Source organism: Panthera leo, chromosome A3 (assembly GCF_018350215.1).
Source record: "Panthera leo isolate Ple1 chromosome A3, P.leo_Ple1_pat1.1, whole genome shotgun sequence".
NCBI lineage: Eukaryota > Metazoa > Chordata > Mammalia > Carnivora > Felidae > Panthera > Panthera leo.
Window position 1 is genome coordinate 10,410,895 of NC_056681.1, and position 19,923 is coordinate 10,430,817.

Consider the following 19,923-nt stretch of genomic DNA (forward strand, 5'->3'; position numbering starts at 1 on the left):
CGCCTCTGTTCCACACGCCGGGCGTGGGGTACCCCGGGGAGCCACCCGTGAGCAGACACGAGCCCGGGTGGCGCGGCCCTGCCAGGGAAATACACTTTTCCACGCGTGCAGAACTTCCTTCCCCTGGAGGAAACACTCTCGGACTTAAGATATGTCCCAAACGTGGGGCGCCCGGGGGGGCTCGGTCGGTTGAGCGTCCGACTTCGGCTCAGGTCACGTTCTCACAGTTCGTGGTTCGAGCCCCGCATCGGGCTCTGCTGACAGCCCGGAGCCTGCTTTGGATTCTGTGTCTCCCTCTCTCTTTTTCTCTGCCCCTCCCCCATCCTCTCAAAAATAATAAATAAACAAAAAATTATAAGTACTCAGGGCATCTGGGTGGCTCGGTCGGTTGAGCGTCCAACTTCTGCTCAGGTCATGATCTCACAGTTCGTGAGTTCGAGCCCCGCGACGGACTCTGTGCTGACAGCTCAGAGCCTGGAGCCTGCTTCGGATTCTGTGTGTGTGTGTGTGTGTGTGTGTGTGTGTGTGTGTGTGTCTCTCTCTCTCTCTCTCTCTCTCTCTCTCTCTTTGCCCCTTCCCTACTCACTCCCTGTCTCTATCTATCTCAAAACTGAATAGACATTAAAAAATGTTTTTTAAAAGTCAATGAGGATACTCAGAGTACTTCATTAAAAGAAAGAAGAAGAAGAAAAAAAAGATCCATCCCAAGTACACAAATAGCAAAGAGGTGTTGCTTGTGATTCAGATGGCCAGCACATAAGGGTCCCGTTTAATCCACATCCTCCCTTTTTTAAAAACATCAGCCTTATTAAGATACAATCCACATGCCATACAGTTACCCATTTAGCATGTACAGTTCACTGTTTATGTTTAGTATCCTCACGGCCTGAGGCCTCCATTACGCGATCAGGGGGAGAACGTTTTTATCCCCCTTAAAGGAGGCACTCCATCCCATATCTTCTCCTGGACTCCTGCCCCCCTCCCCCCCCAAGCTCGCTCTCTCCGGATTTGCCGAGTCTGGACGTTTCACACAAATGGAAATTTACAGTATGTGACACGTGTGTCTGGCTTCTCTCACTTCGTGTTTGTTTTGAAGACGCATCATGCAGTGGTACGTCTCAGCCCTTTGTGCCTCTCTGTGCACGAATAATGTTCCATCGTGTGGATAGTACTACATTTTGTGTATCCGTTTGTCAGTTGATGGACTTTCGGATTGCTTCTTTTTTTCTTTTATTCTTTTGCCGCCGCGGACCTTTGTTTCACAAGTGTTTGGTGTATCTTTGGAGAGAATCTTCATTTCTCTTGGCGTATCTTTAGGAGTAGGACTGCCGGGCTGTATGGTCAAAACTACGTTTGACCTTTTCGAAACTGCCACACTGCTCTCTCAAGGGGCTACGTTATTTTGCATCCCCACCAACCACGTGTAAGGGTTCCAATTTACCTCCTCCTTTGCCATCATGTGTCCTTGTCGGGCCTTTTGATTCTGGCCATCCTAGGGAGCGTGACGTGAAATCTCCCTCGGGGTTTTCATTTGCATTTCCTTGATGGCCACGAAGGCTGAGCAGCTTTTCATGTGCTTCTTGGCTATTTGTGTATCTTCTCTCCAGTGTCCTTTGCCCCCTTTTACTTATGTGTCTTTTTGTTGTTGAGTTGAAAGAGGTTTTTTTGTATATTCTAGACCAGAGTCTCTTATGGGATATATGATTTGCAAGCAATTTCTCCTATTCCGAAGGCTGTCTTTGGACTTTCACGATGGCGTCCTTTGAGACGCTAAAGCGTTCTGATGAAGTTTGGTCAGCCACGTCGTTGTTTATACATAATAAGCACACTATTTTGCTAGGACCACAAGGACTCATCTGATGCCATGTTCAAGAGCAGAGAGTCTCGTAGCACGGCTGATCTTTATTTTTTGTAACAAGCCCCTAATTGGTTTTCCTCCCGGGGTCTCATATGATGGGAGCACTCTGCATACGTGTAGCAGAGCACTTGGCCAGTATGAAAATAATACATTCTTTGCCTTCCTGACTTGAGTATGATTCAGGCACAGGGAACGTTCTGGTCTTTTTTCCTTCTCCCTCCGTCCCTTCCAGAAAACTTGTATTCTGATTACGAAAGCCATTACATTTCAGGATAGAAAATTTGGACACTTCAGACAACTATAAGAAGAAACTGGGTCACTTGCAGTCTCGTTCTTAAAAGATGACAATAGGCAACTTTCCTTGAGCATCTGATACCTGTCAGATCACATTTGAAGTGCTTTCTGTGTATTATCTTAGTTAATCTTTCTAGCAACTAAGAGGTACTTTTATTATCTCGATTTTCAGAAGAGAAACATCCAGGACAGAGAGGTTAAACATTTAGCGTAAAGTCACCTGGATTTTTTTTTTTTAAACTTTTTATTCTGGAAATCATTTCAGACTTACAAAAAAAGTTGTAGAACTTGTACTCAGAATTCCCCTTTTACCAAAACTTCACTCAGATTCCTCCAATGTTAGCTTTTTTCTACCTGTGCTTTATCAGTCTCTCTCACCTTCGAAGAGTCAGCTGCAGACATGATCCTTATTTGCCTTTTTTTTTTTAAGTTTATTTATTTTGAGAGCAGGGGAGGAGGGAGAGAGAGAGAGAGACAGAGACAGAGAGGGAGGGAGGGAGGGAGAGAGAGAGAGAGAGAGAGAGAGAGAGAGACAGACTCCCAAGCAGGTTCTGCACTGCAGTGTGGAGCCCAATGTGGGGCTTGAACCCACGAACCCTGAGATCATGACCTGAGCCGAAGTTAGACGCTTAACCAACTCAGCCACCCAGGCGCCCCCAATCTTTTTTTGCTTTTAAGTGTTTAATTTTTTTTTCCTAAAAAACAAGGACATTCATCAGAATCAGAAATTAACATTGCTACAGTAGTACAGTTCTCTGTCCTGCAGGGGTTATTGAAATGTCATCAGTTGTCCCATGACTTAGCTTCTACTTAGCTTCACGAAAAAAAAAAAGAAAAAAAAAAAAAAAGAATCCCCCTGCCCCCCCGCAACCCCGCCATCAGAATCCAACCCAGGAACACACGCTGCATTCTGCTGTCACACCTCTTGTCTCCTTAAATCTGGAACAGCTCCTCGGCTTTCCTGGACTTTCATGGCCTTGACGCTTTTGAGCAATACAGGCGATTATCTTGTAGAACGTTCCTTGGTTTGGGTCTGACAGTTACGGGGCAGGCTCCGTGTCTGTGTCGTTGCCGCTGTCCTCAGTGCGCGTTTTAAGGAGGCGCGTGCTGTTGGCCTGTCCTGCTCTCAGAGATGCTAACGCGGCAAAGTTTCCCTTCCCCTTGCTGATTCATCGTATCGCCGCAGCCCCCTGAGTGACAGGGCCAGGGTTTTAACCCAGGGGACGTCTTGTCAGAACCCGAGCTCTTAGTCATTTTCCTAAATTATTTTCTAGAGGCCACTGAGAAGTTTTTGATGTGTGATCTTCCAGTATCTTTTTTCTTTCTTAATATTTTATTTCTCAGGGATCTCTGCATCCACTCTGGGGCTCGAACTCACCACCCTGAGATCAAGAGTCGCATGCTTCACGGGCTGAGCCAGCCGGGCACCCCCAATATCTTTTCATATGTTTTTAACTGAAAAGGGAATTTTAGCATAGAGTTTCATACCCTCTGTTTTAAACTTGGTATTTCATCATCCCTCTTTCCCAAATTTTTGAATAGTCTTAAAGACAGCTTTTTATAATTATGTGTATGTACCCCAATACCTTTTTTTAAATGTTTTTATTTATTTTTTTTTATTTAAAAAAAAATTTTTTTTTTTGAGACAGAGAGAGACAGAGCATGAGAGACAGAGCATGAACGGGGGCGGGTCAGAGAGAGGGAGACACAGAATCTGAAACAGGCTCCAGGCTCCGAGCTGGCAGCACAGAGCCCGATGCGGGGCTCGAACCCACGGACCGCGAGATCATGACCTGAGCCGAAGTCAGACGCTCAACTGACTGAGCCACCCAGGCGCCCCGATGTTTTTATTTATTTTTGAGAGAGCGTGAGCCGGGGAGAGGCAGAGAGAGAGAGAGAGGGAGACACAGAATCGGAAGCAGGCTCCAGACTCTGAGGTGTCAGCACAGAGCCCGACACGGGACTCGAACCTACGAACCGCGAGATCATGACCCGAGCTGAAGTCGGACGCTTGACTGACTGAGCCACCCGAGCGCCTCCTAGAATCATTTTTAAACCATCTTACTCTTCCCTCAGCGTTACAAGGGCTTCCAGTTGTTTTTTGTTGTTCATTTTAGGGAGGGACGGGGCTTCTCTGGTAAATGAAGTGTTTCGAAGGTCCAGACTAATTGGAGAACATCGGTGAGCCTGGTGCTTGATGGCGTTTGGGGAGGGGCGGGGTTACTGCAACGAGACCCTGTTCCAAACTTCAAAAATTAAAGGACTTTCGGATGTGGCTTTCCCTGACCAGTAGCTTCTTTCTCCTTCTTGGGGGCACTGGATTGTGGCCCCTGGGGGATGACCCCTTGTCATCTGTCCTTCTTGGGGGCACTGGATTGCGGCTCCTGGAAGGCGACCCCTTGTGGTCTGCTTGGTGTTTATGGAACAGCACAACTGTGCACCCAGTTCATCCGTGACCACTGACATTTGAACCCGATTTCCAGGCGTGAAGGATGTTGCAACCCTTGGCCAGATTCTGAGATGGGCCTTGTGTGTAGAGCGAGGGAGAGTGGGAGGAGGATGGATGTGGATGATCCGACCCATTTCTTCAGACTTGTGCTGTAATAACCAAAAACTTCAGATCTGTCATCATCTCTCCACCGAATTTAGTCTGTTTGATCTTGCTTTTCCATCTGGAACTGGGAGACACTATCCCTGAATAGATGTCTAAGAGGGCCAGATTCTGGGTAGTTATGGGCGGAGGACCAGTAGCTTGGAGGGGGTTTAATGGGATTGGCATTTGAACAAGTTTCAGAAATGACGATCCGATCAGTACCGCTCCCTGTGAGCTCCTAATTTTGGCTATTGATCGGCACGCATATGGGAGGCCTTCAACGCCTGTCCCAGGCTCCTGGTTCCCACCCAACTTTGATATATTTGGTTTAGGGCCGGGCAGAGTTTTTCCATGAGGGTTGATCTTTCACAGAATGCTTTGTGCTTCTCCGCTCCTGTTCATAAATTCCACTCAGATTCAGATTTCTCTTGTTTTTCTAAGATTCCGAGTAGTGATTGAAAAAAAAAGAAAAAAAAGAGGTGTTTTCTTTTGGTCTTTTGTGTCTTCACAGAGGTCAGTGCCCCCCCCCCCCAGCTTTATTTATTATCGTATAGTTATTTCGCGTTTATGGCGATTATGTGAAAATACAGATAAAATAAAAAGCAAACTGTCATCCTACTAACTAAAGGTGTAACTGCTATTAATATTTTACTGACCTGCCTTCCAAACTATTTCAAAAGATGTAGCGTGCATCTTCTGAAAATACAAATCTCTGTGTATAAATACACCAGGTGGCAGAAAGGAGGCTAAATCTAGTTCCAGCAAAATCTTTCAGAAAGCTGTACTGTTTCTAAATCCCTGTAGGATTCCGCATCGACTTGGCTGCGTCTAGAATCCCACCTTTGAAATTCTATATCAATAAAACATTGCCGGTCTAGGCAAGGTCACGTGTACGGAATCCACATAGAGACCAGCACTCGTTTTACTTCGGAGGCTGCCTGAATAATTTCTACCAGTTGGGGTGGGATTCATTTCCTGTAACAGAAAGCAGGATTTCCTAGATTTGTTTCCTGTGCACATTCTGCTTTGGAAGGCTTGCCGTGTCTTTATGCAGCTATTGATTACAGCCCGAGGGGCGCTGGGCCCTGCCTGCCCCCATGCGGTAACTCCCAGCGGAAATGAACTAGATCTAATCTGGCCAGAGAGAGGTGCTCCTGGGTGCCCGGCCCGGACAGCATTCCGTCACTTCCCAGGTGTTTGTCAGCGTCACGGGTGGGGTGCGGTGGAGAGGGTGGAGGGGTCGTGGTCGTGATGCAGTCTTTTCTAACGAGTTCGTTTCTTGGCGTGAATGGTCAAGGAGGTGCTCTCCTAAGGCAGGTAGACTCAACCCTGCGATTCATTCGTTCGTCTTTTTCAGGAATTCTTTCATATGAAAAAAACAAAACACAACTTTTTTTAGGCATGTGAAATCACAAGTACTTATGTCTTCATTACAGAAAAAGTAACAATGTAGATTCAAAAGAGAAGTTGATAAACGTTAATTTTATCCACCACGTAGAGATTACAGTTTACATTCTGTTACAGATTTTCCCCAAGCACATGTGTCTCTATGTAGAAACATAATTGCATGTTTCTGTGGTGCAGATTCATCGTGTAGCCCAGGGAAGGAAGGAGGGTGAAGTGAGTGAAGTCACATCCCTTACCAAATCCTATGGCTGTCACATTCCTGTTGGATTTCTGTCTGCAACAAGTGTGTGTGTGTGTGTTTATGTATCCGTGTTTGTGTATATGTAGGGGTGCTTGTGTGTGCACACACATGTGCCCTGTGAGTACGTGTGTGTGTGTGTGATGTGTGTTCTGATTGAAAGTTTCTCGATGCCTTGGCCATGCCTTGAATAGCTCACTAATTTCAGAGCAATTAATTACAAGTTCTCATCGCGTATAGGGTGTTCTGCAAGCCTGCCCCATACTTGTGTCATACGATGAGAAGCGTGTCTCTTTCTTACCCTGAAACCTTCATCTTGCCCCCTCTACACGGGCCCTCCCCCTCCTGGACATCTTTCTCTGAGACGCCCATTGTCACCAGTATCCGAGTCTTCATGCAGAGATCTTTCTTTGCATATGTTAGAATTTTTTCTCGCCCCCTAATTATTGACACATTTTTAAAAATTTAAGAAGAGCACATTGGAGATTACAGATTCACTTTTGTACCTTGCTTTCAGTAGCTCTTGTTTTTAAAGCGTGTATCACTGAGGTGTGACATCAGTAGAGGCCTGAGGTTGACTAAAACACTGGGTTGCCGTGGGTTCGTATCGTCTCTCGATGGCATTTCAAGACCCTCCCGTCTGCTGACTTTCATGGAAGGCGAGGGCATCACATTGGCCTCCTGAGACCCCCCGATCGCAGCTGCTGGCTGTGTTTAATTGCCACATTCTGACCTGATTACCGGGGGGATTTTATTTTTATTTCTATTTCTTTGGCGGGCGGCGGGGGGGGGGGGGGAAGGGGTGGGGGCAGAGAGAGGGGGAGTGGGAGGGGGAGAGGGAGGGGGAGAGAGAATCCCAAATGGGTTCCATGTTCAGTGCAGAGCCCAGCGTGGGGTTTGATCCCACAGCCTTGGGATCACGACGTGAGCCGAAACCAAGAGTCGGGTGTTTAACCGACGGAGCCACCTAGGCGCCCCCATTTTATTTAGTTTTTGAATTAAGAAAAAATTTTAATTTTAATTCCAGCATAGCTGACGTACAGTGTAATAGTTTCAGGTGTACAATATAACGTTTCAGCAATTTCAGACCCCACCCGGTGCTCATCCTAAGTGTACTCAGTCCCCATCCCCCAACCCCCGTCCATCTGTCCTCCGGTAACCATCAGTGTGTTCTCTATAGAAGTCCGCTTCTTGGCTTGTTTCTCTCTCTTCCCACCCCCACCTTGTTCATTTGTTTTGTTTTCATTCCGCACCTAAGTGAAATCATATGATACTTCTCTTTCTCTGACTTATTTTGCTCAGCGTTATACTTTCTCACTCCATCCCTGTGATTGCAAATGGCAAGATTGCATTCTTGTTTCAGGGCTGAATAATACTCCGTGTTCCACACAGACACGCACACACAGTGGGATATTCTTTATAGATCACCTATCACTTCTTTATCCATTCATCTGTCAGTGGACACTTGGACTGCTTCTATAGTTTGGCTGTTGTAAATAACAGGGGTGCGTATATTCTTTGGTTGTTTTATTTTTGGGGTAAACACCCAGTAGCGTGATTACTGGTTGTAGGCTAGTTCCGTTTAATTTTTCTGAGAGAGAGAGAGTGTGTGTGTGTGTGTGTGTGTGTGTGTGTGTGTGTGCAGGTGGGGGAGGGGCGAAAGGAAAGGCGGGGAGAGAATCTTGAACAGGCTTCACGCCCGTCATGGAGGCTGACACAGGCAGGGCTCAGTCTCACGACCATGAGATCACGACCTGAGCCCAAATCAAGAGTTGACAAAAAAAAAAAAAAAAAGAGTTGACACTTAACCGACTGAGCCACCCACGTGCCCCAAGTAGTTCTATTTTTAACTTTTAATTTAACTTAATTTAATTTTATTTTTATTCTTTTTTAACTAATCTCTCTGCCCGATGGAGGGCTCGAACTCACAACCCCAAGACCAAGAGTTGCATGCTCTACCGACTGAGCCAGCCAGACGTCCCTACTTTTTAACTTTTCGAGGAAGCTTCATCCTGTTTTCCACAGGGGCTGCACCAGTGTGCATTCCCACCAGCAGTGCAAGAAGGTTCCTTAGTCGGGTGATTTGGGGCAAATCGTCAGTGAGCTGACGACAGTAAGACACGGCCACCTGCCGAGTTCCTGCTTGGTGTGCCAGGGGCATTGTGCTCTGGGCACCTCCTACGGCTCACGGTTACTGCCGTGGTGCCCGTTTAGCGGATGAGGCGTAGGTTGGCTGACGGGTGTCCCCAAGGCCACGTGGCTGGCGAGACGAAAACCAGGCAGCCCGCGTCCCGGGGCTGGTTCTGTGACTGCGATACTGCTGCTCTGCCCGTGGGAGGAGGGCTCGCATGTGCTTTGTCGCTCACGAAACACTACTGAGTGCTGTGCACCTGTGTTGGGAGCTTCAGGCTGATGTTGGGTGAGCTTCCAGAGCGCCTGGTTCTTCTGGCCTGTTCTGAGCCAGCATTCGGGGTATGTTTGCCTCCCAGGCTCCGTGAAGTGTGTTTTTTGATCCCTTCCCTCTGTCTCATCTGGAGAAGCTTCCACACTGGGTGCTAAGAAAACTTCTGGGAGCCCCCCGAGTGCCTTGTCTTCACCACCCATCTCTCCAGGGTCCTGTCCTTAGAAAGACAAACCAAAAGGGTATGTTTCTCCTCTGATCTCCAGTGACCGTGAAACAGCCCTCTTACAGCACGAGAGATCAACAAAGAGCTGCGTGCACAGGTCCCCCCATCGATGGCAGAGTCTGCTAAGGAGGCCATTCCTGAGCCTGTGTCACCTTGCTGGGAGATAGAAAAGTATGGTGAACGAGTGCCTGGCTGGCTCAGTCAGTTGAGCGGGCGACTCTTGATCTCGGGGTTGTGGGTTCAAGCCCCACATTGGGTGCAGAGATCACTTAAAAATAAAATCGTAAAAAAAAGTACAGTGAAGATACAGCTCAGCGAGAAGCAGATTTTATAAGTGTAACATAGGCTTGTTATAGAAAAGGTAACCAATTAGAGAAAAAAAGACATTTTGGTATTTTTCCTCTCGCTTCCATACCTATAATTTAAATGTTTAGTCATTCCACATTCTATCTTGATTTGTCCACCTGGTAATATATTGTCTTATCCCTGTCAAGTAGCCATCTGTGATAGGATTTTTATTTTATTAAAAAAAATTTTTTTTAGTGTTTATTGTTGAGAGAGAGAGAGAGAGACAGCAAGCAGGGGAGGGGCAGAGAGAGAGGGAGAAACAAGAGTCTGCAGCAGGCTCCAGGCTCTGAGCTGTCAGCACAGAGCCCGACGTGGGGCTCGAACTCATGGACTGTGAGATCATGACCTGAGCTAAGTCGGTTAAGACACTTAACCGACTGAGCCACCCAGGCGCCCCTGTGATAGGATTTTTAATGGCTACGCTCTTTCCTGCTGCTTAGGTACACCACAGATTATTTATTTTGTCTCCCGCTTCTGTCCATCTTAAATTTTGATGTCCTGACATAGCCTGACGGGTTTAATCTCTGCACATCTCGGAGTGTGTGTGTGTGTGTGTGTGTGTGTGTGTGTGTGTGTGTGTAAAAGGCTCCAGGTGTCTCTTTTTGCATCTTTGTAACCGTGTTGCAGAGAGTGAGGATAAAAACCACCCCAGGGAAGGGCAAACCTGTGGCCTTGCTGGGGTCCTGCCTTCTAGCCCTTGTGCGGACCTGAGGTTTTTCCCTCCAGGACCACATTCATTGCTCAGGGGTGCCCTTCCTTAAATGCCTCCTTGTACCTGTGCTCCGGGCTGTTGGACAATGACTGCATTCAGACGTGTGTGCAAATGAGGGAGAAAGATTTAGGAGGTGGGTGGGGCTTTGCCCTCCTGCTGCCTTGTTTTCGCCCCAGGGTGAGTTCAGAAAACAGAGGTCAGGAACTTAAGGAGAAAACACTCGGACAATGTTATTTATTAACCAGTGGGGTAAGAATCTTGAAATAGGGTGTTGGTTGCTCAGAAGAGAGGGGGTGTTGGGAATGTTTTAGGGACGCTGTAGAAAACCTATCAGATGATTTACCCTTGGGATTAGCTGTTCGGTGGGCTGGTTCTGTCCCGTTTCTTGTTAGTGTTGGCCCGGAATGGACTTAAGGGCAAAGTTATTTCTGAGTGGCTAAGATTTTATGGAGATGATGTCATTCTTTCTTTTCAAATCTAAATTTTCATCAGATTAAGTGATAGGAGCCTGAATTTCAAGTACAGGGTCAAAGAAACTTGGATCAGGGAGTGGCCTTTTAACCACCATCTTGCCCAAAGATTCATAAATAAAACAGGGGCAGTGTTTTGTTTGCTCCGTGCTGTGTGTAAAAAAAATAAAATAAAATAAAAATCTGCAGCAATATTTTTTTTTTTAAAAATCACTTAATGTTATAGAAAAGTCAGCTTTTCTTGGGAAAGGTCAGATCTGGAAACGGTGGGCCTAGTTTCTCCTGGGCAGTGGCTGGCCGAACGGGGTGGCTCCTGCCTCAGTTTACCCCTGCCCCCATGGGGCCAGCCTTACTCCTGTCTGCTCCCTGTCCAGCCCCCCCCCCCCCCCCCCCCCCCCCCCGGGTAGTGCATTGTCCACTGAGCTTCCTAATTAAGAATACCTTAGGTCTCTGGATGCATTCATGGTCTTGAAAGGCTGGATTAGTGCGAACTGGCTAGTCTTTTCGAGTCTGGGTGTTGATCCTCTCGAAGGCCACCAGAGATACCAGATTCACGCATGCTCTGACGATGGCTGCGTATCCTGCTCCTGACAAGAATTCAAGACTTTTTAGCCTGACCTGGCGTATTTCCCAAGCACGCGTTTCCCAGGTACAAAGGGAAAATTATTAAGACTTGTCACAGGTGGTTTATTGCTGACCCACAAATGATGAAAAAGCCCTTTCATGGATCGTTCTGGCCTGAATTCTTCAGATGGGCATTTTGGGGAGGGAGCATAGCAGCCCGTCCTTTTGATTTCCTGGCCCAAACCAAAACACGCGGCCGACTCAGGAGCCCCCGCTCCCCGGCCTTCTGCCCCCTTCTCCGTTTCCATTTGGTAGAGTTAATTTACTTGTTCATTCATTCACCTTAACGGGTTTCTTTTGCTGCTGCTCCTCTGACCTCTGGATATTCTGACCTGAAGTCTCAGAGCACCCCCTCCCCCCGACTTCTGGCTGTTGGGGACAATGAGACTCTAGACCCCCAAATCCTTTCCGATTGGACGATATGGAGTGATTCTCTTGAACGGAGGTTTGGATCCGTCAGGATAAGAAGTAACCTCATTTCATGTCCTCTTGTTTTGCAAAGACATGCATTGGTCTCTCCTGACCCCTGAAATGTGTGTTCCTGCTGCGTTTGAGAAGGGTCGGGGAGCACCCCAATGCCAAACCAGTCTCTTCTCCATATGACCTTGGGGATTTCTGTTAGAAAGGAGCTTCAGATTAACGCTGTGGGCCAGAGAGTGGAAGGTGAGAATCAGTGACCCGCCCCCTTGGTAGGGCTCAGGTCCTGGGGGCACCAGTCCCCAGAGAGACCGGGGAGGTTTTAATGAGGAGGTTGGACCCAGTGGGGGGAGCAGCAAGCCACTGTTCCTTTGCTCCCCTGAGGGCTTCGCTGCAGAAGAAGTCGAGGTTGGAAGATGTTTGCCTACAGGTGTATTTCACCCATCAGCCGCACTTGTCAGTGCTCACCGTTTCAGAATCACAGACCGGCTGTCCCTCCAGTACGGCCCTGAGGGTCCCTGGCGAGGGGGCTGGGCTGGCCCAGGCAGGAACTGCCACGTGCTCTTGGAAGCCACTGCCGGGTTCCGTGTTCTTCCCATTGTAGTTAAGAGCAGGCTTTGGGGTAGTTAATGCATTTCCATGAAGCCCACTACCACTGGCCTTTCACCTCTGTCCAGAACAATGAAATGGGTTTTTGAGGGGCGGTGTAGCAGCAGCTTGAAAACAAGAATGAAAAAAACCCCTTTCACTGACAGTCACGGTTGAAGGCATCTCGAGGAGAATTTTTCTTTGTTACAGAATCGGTGTGTAAAGGAGGATGTAAACTTAGGGTTTTTTTGGCTCGTGTGTACCTATGTATTTGTAATATGTTGTGTTGAGATATGTGTTTACTTAAAATTAAAAGAGGGGCACCTGGGTGGCTCAGTCGGTTCAGCGTCCAACTTTGGCTCAGGTCATGAGCTCATGGTTTCTGAGTTCGAGCCCCGCGTCGGGCTCTGTGCTGACAGCTCGGAGCCTGGAGCCTGCTTCGGATTCTGTGTCTCCCCCTCTCTCTGCCCCTCCCCTGCTCATGCTCTGTCTCTCTCTCAAAAAGAAGTAAACGTTAAAAAAAAATGAAAAGAGGGGCGCCTGGGTGGCTCAGTCGGTTAAGTGGCCGACTTTGGCTCGGGTCATGATCTTGCGGTCCGTGAGTTCGAGCCCCGCGTTGGGTTCTGGGTTGACAGCTCAGAGCCTGGAGCCTGTTTCGGATTCTGTGTCTCCCTCTCTCTCTGACCCTCCCCTGTTCATGCTCTGTCTGTCTCTGTCTCAAAAATAAATAAACGTTAAAAAAAAATTTTTTTTTAAATGAAAAGAAATGCAGGTACATGGGGAAGATATTTCCGTGGTACACAGAGAGAGAGAAAGTAGGAGATAGAAAGTATTGCCCATCACACGTGTCACCCTATAAACAGTGTATGTGGAGATGCGATCATTTTGTGTGTGTCCAATCTTCACTGATCATTTTAGACTTGGAGAGATGATTGCTTGCAGGTAAGACAAGCCCTATGGAAAGAGTCATTGACTCAGACCAGTAAATGAATGGTTTTTTTTCAAAGACTGATGCAGACTATTAGCAAACAAGACAGGAAACAGTCATTGCTAGACTAGCCCTTTCTTTGCAGGTGGAGGTCAGTGTGACAGTATCTTCTGTCGGTCAGAGGGGAAAGCTAGTCCATGGGAATCCTGGTTGACTTGTGCTGACATAATTCGAGCAGAGTAGAGTTTCTTGAAGACAGACCTCTTGTTCCAGCATAAATCCAGTTTCTGGCCACAACAGAAAGCCAGTTAGGTATCTGAGCAGAACCCACTAAGGATGGAAACACAGAATGTTTAGGGCTGGGACAGAAATGGAAAAGAAGCCACCTGGAGGGAGTGGGGACGGGGGGGCAGAGCGGAGCTAGAACCCAGGTTTGATCTGTGCCCCCCCCCGCCCCTCCCCGCTCCAGCGGGTAGTAGGGCAGCCCAGGAGAGCCTGGGGGTTCCCGAAACACGGAGTAGCAGGTGTCTGCCTGTGCAGAATCTCTTGGGAGAAGGAAGGGGGAGCTCCGGAAGCATCCTGGTAAGGCAGAAGCTTGGGCAACTGTGATCCCCTGGGAAAGTGACTCTCGGTGCCCTCCGCCCCTGCAGGGACACTGAAATACTGCACAGTTACTTACACAGTGATGGCCCCTTGTGACCCACCACCCAGCTGAAAGATAGTAAAGCATCTCAGAATTAGCACCTCCTGGGGACCCCTGTCTCTGTCACCCTCTGTCACTCCCCAGGTCTGCTCTGTCCTAAAAGCTGCCTCCTTTTCCTTCCCCAAAGGTTGCATTTTATAAGAAGAAAGGGGGAGGGCGTACCTTTTCTTTTCTGGACTCCATCCTCTCGGGCTTGGTTTGGAATAAAATGGCGGCTTGTTGGGCATTAAAATTGGAAGCGTCTTGTGTGCGTTTCCTGTCGTTGGCTGTAGCAAATTGCTGCACTTCTTCTGTTTGGAAACACTACAAATTTATCACAGTCCTGTAGGTGAGAGGTCCGATCCAGGGCTCACCAGTCGGCCGGGGCGCCTCTGTTCCTCCCGGAGGCCCCAGGGGTGAATCTGTTGCCTTGCCTTCCAGCAACTAGACGCTACCCTGTTCCTTGGTTTGTGTCCCTCCCTCTCTCTTCAAAACCGATGCCATCTCCTCTCTCTGACTCTCCCTCTGCCCTCAACTTCCTCTCTGGCTGCGGCCAGGAAAGTTCTGCCTTTTGAGGACCCCTACGATTACATTGGGCCCACCTGCATAATCCACGAGTGGCTCCTGATGGCCAGGCCCTTAACCTTCATCACCCCTGCCAAGGCCATTTGGCCGTGTAAGGTAACCTGTTGACAGGTCCCGGGATTAGGTCGTGGGCATCTTTGGGGGCCGTTACTCTGCCTGCCGCACGTCTCAACTTTCTGCCGGTGACAGTGTGTCGGGTGGATGCCTGAGTGCGGCCAGGCACCACCGAGGATGGGCCGATGAACTTGTACCCCAGTCTAGGCCCCCTGTGCTTGTAGGGCAGGCCCCCAGCTGATCCGGGATTGGCCGTTTCTGTTAGACCCAGGATTAGATCCCATGTCAGGCTGTCGCTGCTTTCAGCCGGGAGCCTCCCACCTTGCTTGCTTCTCTGAGTCTGGTTTTTCATATCCACTCAGGTCGAGTGGGTCATTCTTAGCTCAGTGGGCTCTCTGCTGGGTATGCGGGGTGGCCCTGTCATTTAGGCTGTGTCTGTCAGGCACCCGTGGGCTCTCCATACTCTCTTGTGCCTCCTTCCTGTGGCAGTGGGGGAGGGGGGAAGGGCAAGTCCAGGTGGGGACCCAGCACTGTCCAACCCCTCCCCAGCTCCCCTCTCTGTTGTTTTCCTTTTCCCCTTGTATTTCCTTCTCTTCCTGGAGGCCCCTGGCCAGGTTCACAGGCTTTTATTTGTATCACTATTTTTTAATGTTTGTTTATTTATTTATTTGAGAAAGAGGGAGAGCATGCATGAGCAGAGGAGGGGCAGAGAGAGAGGGAGAGAGAGAGAATCCCAAGCAGGCTCCATCCTTGCTGTCCGTGTACAGCCCAGTGTGGGACTCGGTCCCATGAACGGTGAGATCATGACGAGCCGAAATCAAGAGTCGAGGGCTTAACTGACTGAGCCACCCAGGTGCCCGCAGATTCACAGGCTTTTAAAACATGCAAAGTAATTGTTTATATTTAAAGGGAGATCTCAGGCACAGGTCCAGATTTCTGTTCTTTTCTCGAGAAACCAGAAGCTCTGGCCATCCGGGGCCGCGCCCCCTCGGGGGTAGCCTCCTCCATCAGTGCATCCTGGGGTCATGGGGTCGCCGCCCCTGTGGATGTGATGTGGGCGCGTCCCACCCTGCCCTCTTCACTTTCTTGCATGACCAGTCCGGTCCCCGTCTTGGAGTTTGCGCCCCCCCCCCCCCCCCCCCCCTTGACCTGAAGGGAAGCCAGTCTCGCTGAGGCTGCGAGAAGGTTCCAGGGGGCGACAGAAGTCACGCCCCCAGGAAGCGCAGTGCGCGCTGGGCGGGCTCGTGCACCAGGCAGCTCCAGGATACCCCCCTGGCCTGGCAGCTGAATGAGTAGCTTCCTCCAGCGCCTGTCTCCTCTTCCGTGTAGACCGGGGTCCTCACCCGCGGGCAGGACTGTCTTCTGGGGCGGGGGGGGTAAATCTCTGCTGTGTGTTGGGATGTCTAACAGCCCCTCACGGTGGAGGCCAGGAGGTGCCGGCACACGCCCCCTTCTCCAGCTGCGACCACCAGCAGTGTCCCCGGACGTGGCCGCACGTCCCCTCGGGGGCAGAGCCGCCTGGCTGAGAAGGGCCGTGGACACCTACCCGGTTGCTTACTCGTGGGGCTGCCTGTTGCCGTGGGCTCCGTGCAGGTGTCGCAGACGCGGTCGCTCCCGACCCTCTGTGGGACCCCCTCTGCGGGACCCGCTCCCGTTCTCTCTGCCACGGCCCTGGCACGCAGCCTGCCTCTTGGCCCGGAAGAGAAGGTGAGTTGTGCCGCGCCGAGGGCAGCTGGGAGGTGGGAGCGCCCGCAGGCCCGGAGGAGCGAGGCCGTCGCGGGCCGGCCCAGCCTCCCCGGGGGCCCCAGTGGCTGCCTGTGCCCCGTCTCCGCCACCAGTTCCACCCTGGTGTTCATTTGCTTGACCTGTGAGCCGGGACCCTGGGCGGCGAGTCTGATGTCGACCCTGTGTCCCGTTTAGGTGGCCCTCGTACAGTGGACCGAAAGTGTGGGGCTGACCCTGGTGGGCCGGGACCAGTCTTCCATGCAGCTGCGGACCCCTGGCGACCAGATCCTGAACTTCACCATCCTACAGATCTTCCCTTTCACCTATGAAAGCAAGCGCATGGGCATCATCGTGCGGGTGAGTTACCCTCCTTCTGACTTCAAGTGAGTAAATAACTCAAGCGGGCTGGCTGCGTGTGCCCCTGTAGCTCCGCGCCCTTTCTTAACCCTTTCCTACCCTCTTGATCGTGACGTCTGTTGTCCAGACTCAGAAGGAATGTAATTGCCTGAGCAGAAACGATATCAGGCCCTCAGGCGGACAAGACCTTGGAGAGCTGATCGGCTTCTGGTTAACCTCGTTCTAGACTAGGGAAAGGTCTAACGTATGCAGACGGGGCGTTTCTTGGTAATAATACACTTCTCATTGTGTACGCTTTTGTTGAACTCAACATATCTCTCTCGAGGTGAGGTTGACATCAGCGAACCATTTTGAAGTGAGTAACTCATCGGCATTTAGGACTGCCGTCAAGTTTCAAAACATCTTCGTCACCCTAAAAGGAACCCTCCTACCCATGAAGTAGCGGCCCCGCATTCTTCTAGTCCCAGAACCACTGCTCTGCTCTCCGTCTCTAGGGATTTACCTACGCCGGATGGTTCATGTAACTGCATTCCTGTGACACATGACCCATCCGGCATAATGTTGTCCAGGTTCATTCACTTTGTAGTAAGCGTCAGAACTCCATTCCTTTTTTTTTTTTTTTTTTTAATGTTTATTTCTGAGACAGAGAGAGACAGCATGAGTGGGGGAGGGGCAGAGAAAGAGGGTCGAGACGCAGAATCCCAAGCAGGTTCCAGGCTCTGAGCTGTCAGCACAGAGCCCTGTGCGGGGCTCAAACCCACGAACTGCGAGATCATGACCTGAGCCGAAGTCGGACTCTCAACCGACTCAGCCACCCGGGCGCCCTGAACGCCATTCCTTTTTATGGCTGCATCTGTTGAAAGACACTTGGGTTGTTTTCACCTTTTGACTGTTGGGAATGGTGCTACTTTGAGCATTCGTGTACAAGGATTTGAAGATCTGTTTTCAGCTCTTTGGGGTATACACTTAGGAGTGGAGTTGCTGGGTCCTGCTGGGTCCATTACCCACTTGCTGGATAATTCCATCTTTTAGCTTTATGAAGAAACTCCAAATGGTTTTCTGTCATGTTGCACCATTTTGCATTCTGCCAGCAATGTAGGAAGGTTCCGGTTTCTCCACATCCTCACCAACACTTTTTATTTTCCTTCTTCACTATTTTGATTAGAGCCATTTTTGTGGTTGCAAAGTGGTATCTCGCTGAGGTTGTGATTTGCATTAACTTAATGACTAACGATGTTGAGCATATTTTCATGTGCTTATTGGCCGATTTTATATCTTCTGTGGAGAAATGCATATTCAAATCCTTTGCCCGCCTTTTAATTTGGTTGTCTTCATTGTTGAGTTGTAAGTGTTCTTTATATAGTGTGACTATTAGACCCTTATCAGAGAGATGCTTTGCAAATATTTTCTCTTTCTCTCTAGGTTGTCTTTTTTTATTTTTTTGTCTTTTCACTTTCTTTGATAAAATTTCTTTGATTCACAGAAGTTACTAATTTTGGTGAAGCCTAATTTATCTATTTTTTTCTTTTGTCGCTCTTAGGTGTCATATCCAAGACTTATATTGTTACATCCAAGCTCATGAAAATTTGCTCCTATGTATCTTTTTAAGAGTTTTGTAGTTTTGGCTCTTTCAGTCATCGATCCCTTTGGGGTTAATTTTTGTATATGGTGTGAGGTAGGGGTTCAGCTTCATCCTCTCGCACGTGTGCAAACGTTGTTCCAGCACCATTTGGTGAAGGGACCGTTGTTTATCCACTGAGTGGCCTTGGCATCCTTGTTGTAATTCAGTATTTTCAATGGTTTTTCATTCGTACAGTCACTGAAGTTATCGGGAAAATACAGCGATCGTTCAGCAGCACCATTTTGTCATATTTATTTCAAATTTTGTTGTTATACATTTTGAAACTTGTATTGCAGTACAGCCTACACAGAGAACCGTGCAAACATCATAAGCGTGCAGCTCAGGTGTCTACAAAGTTAGCACGCCCATGTCACCAGCATCCAGAGCAAAGATCAGAATCCCACCCATTGTCACCCCAGGAGCTCCGTTGTGCCCCTCCCTGGTCGTCTACATCCCTCTCTCTCCCCACAGGGATATGACCACTCTGTTGATTTCTACCACTGATTAATGTCTTTTTTGAGATTTTCTCTTTATAGAAATCATGCAGTAGTCTCCTTTTCATGTTTGAGTGCATTTGCTCAAATTTATATTTGTAAGATTCATCCATGTTTTTGTGGGTATTGTAGTTTTAAAACGTTTTTATTTTTATTTATTTAAATTGTTTTTAAATGTTTATTTTGAGAGACAGAGAGAGACAGAGACAGAGAGGGGAGGGGCAGAGAGAGAGGGAGACATAGAACCCAGAGCAGGCTCCAGGCTCTGAGCTATCAGCACAGAGCCTGACGTGGGGCTTGAACTCATGAACCGTGGAATCATGACCTGAGCCGAAGTTGGACACTTAACCAATGGAGCCACCCAGGTACCCCTAAAAAAGTTTTTAAAGGAATAAAACATTGTGTGTTCAACTGAAGGCCTGTCTGCCCCTCCTGGATATGCTTCCTTTCTATTCCTGCACCAAATTCAAAATTTTAATGAATTTTAAAATACTATTATCAGACATGTTTGGGTATAAGTAACGTGTATTATGGTTGCGCATATTGTTATTCTTCGTATGAGTGGCATCATATCATAATCCCACTTCCTGTTTTAAATTTTTTTTGTTAATGTTTATTTATTTTTGAGAGAGAGACAGAGCACAAGCAGGGGAGGGGCAGAGAGCGAGGGAGACACAGAATCCGAAGGAGGCTCCAGGCTCTGAGCTGTCAGCACGAACTGCGAGGTCATGACCTGAGCCGAAGTGGGATGCTCGACCGACTGAGCCACCCAGGCGCCCCTGTTTTTAACATTTAAAAGGACTTTATGTTCATACTTTTCATCTTGCTTTGTTAATTTTAGCCGTGTTACAGTGTAGTGCTGTATGAATATACCTCTCTTCGTTCCATCTCCTGGAGTTCCCTGTTGATACGTATTGAGGTAGTTGCCACTTTTTTGCCATTAGAAGCAGCACTGCCGCATGTCCTTGTCTGTTGCGGTCTCCATTGTACATAATGTGAATGTGTCCAGAGGTCAGATTGCTGGGTTGGTGATATATACATCTTTAACGCTACCAGATCTGTCATCAACTCTTTCCTAAAGTGCTTGTACTAATTTTGGGCTCACCATTCCTCCACATCCTCACCAATATTCGACAGTGTCAGACTTTTAGGATTTTTTTTTCAACATCTTGTTTCACCATTTGCTCTTGTGCTCAGAGAATCCCTTTCCTTGCTGGGAAGCCTGGGACCCCGTGTTCATAAACCACTGTGTTCAGTCACTCTTACAGTTCGCGGATCATCAGAATTACCAAGGGAGCTTT

The 19,923-nt window shown here is 48.6% G+C and overlaps 1 protein-coding gene and 1 long non-coding RNA gene across 4 annotated transcripts in view; one reads left to right on the forward strand and one right to left on the reverse strand.

The window, feature by feature from the left end:
- The window catches only part of ATP9A (ATPase phospholipid transporting 9A (putative)), a 129,274-nt gene that overhangs the window by 78,531 nt on the left and 30,820 nt on the right, over positions 1 to 19,923 (forward strand). For all 3 annotated transcript variants that reach the window (XM_042930649.1, XM_042930651.1, XM_042930650.1), the window contains one exon: positions 16,346 to 16,507. In XM_042930649.1, coding sequence (XP_042786583.1) covers positions 16,346 to 16,507 — 162 coding nt within the window. The remainder of the gene's footprint in view (positions 1 to 16,345; positions 16,508 to 19,923) is intronic.
- LOC122215412 lies at positions 5,497 to 12,137 on the reverse strand. The gene is made up of 3 exons (XR_006200365.1): positions 12,057 to 12,137; positions 10,989 to 11,128; positions 5,497 to 6,107 (listed from the first exon to the last, which is right to left on the reverse strand). It is a non-coding gene; the product is annotated as an uncharacterized LOC122215412 (long non-coding RNA).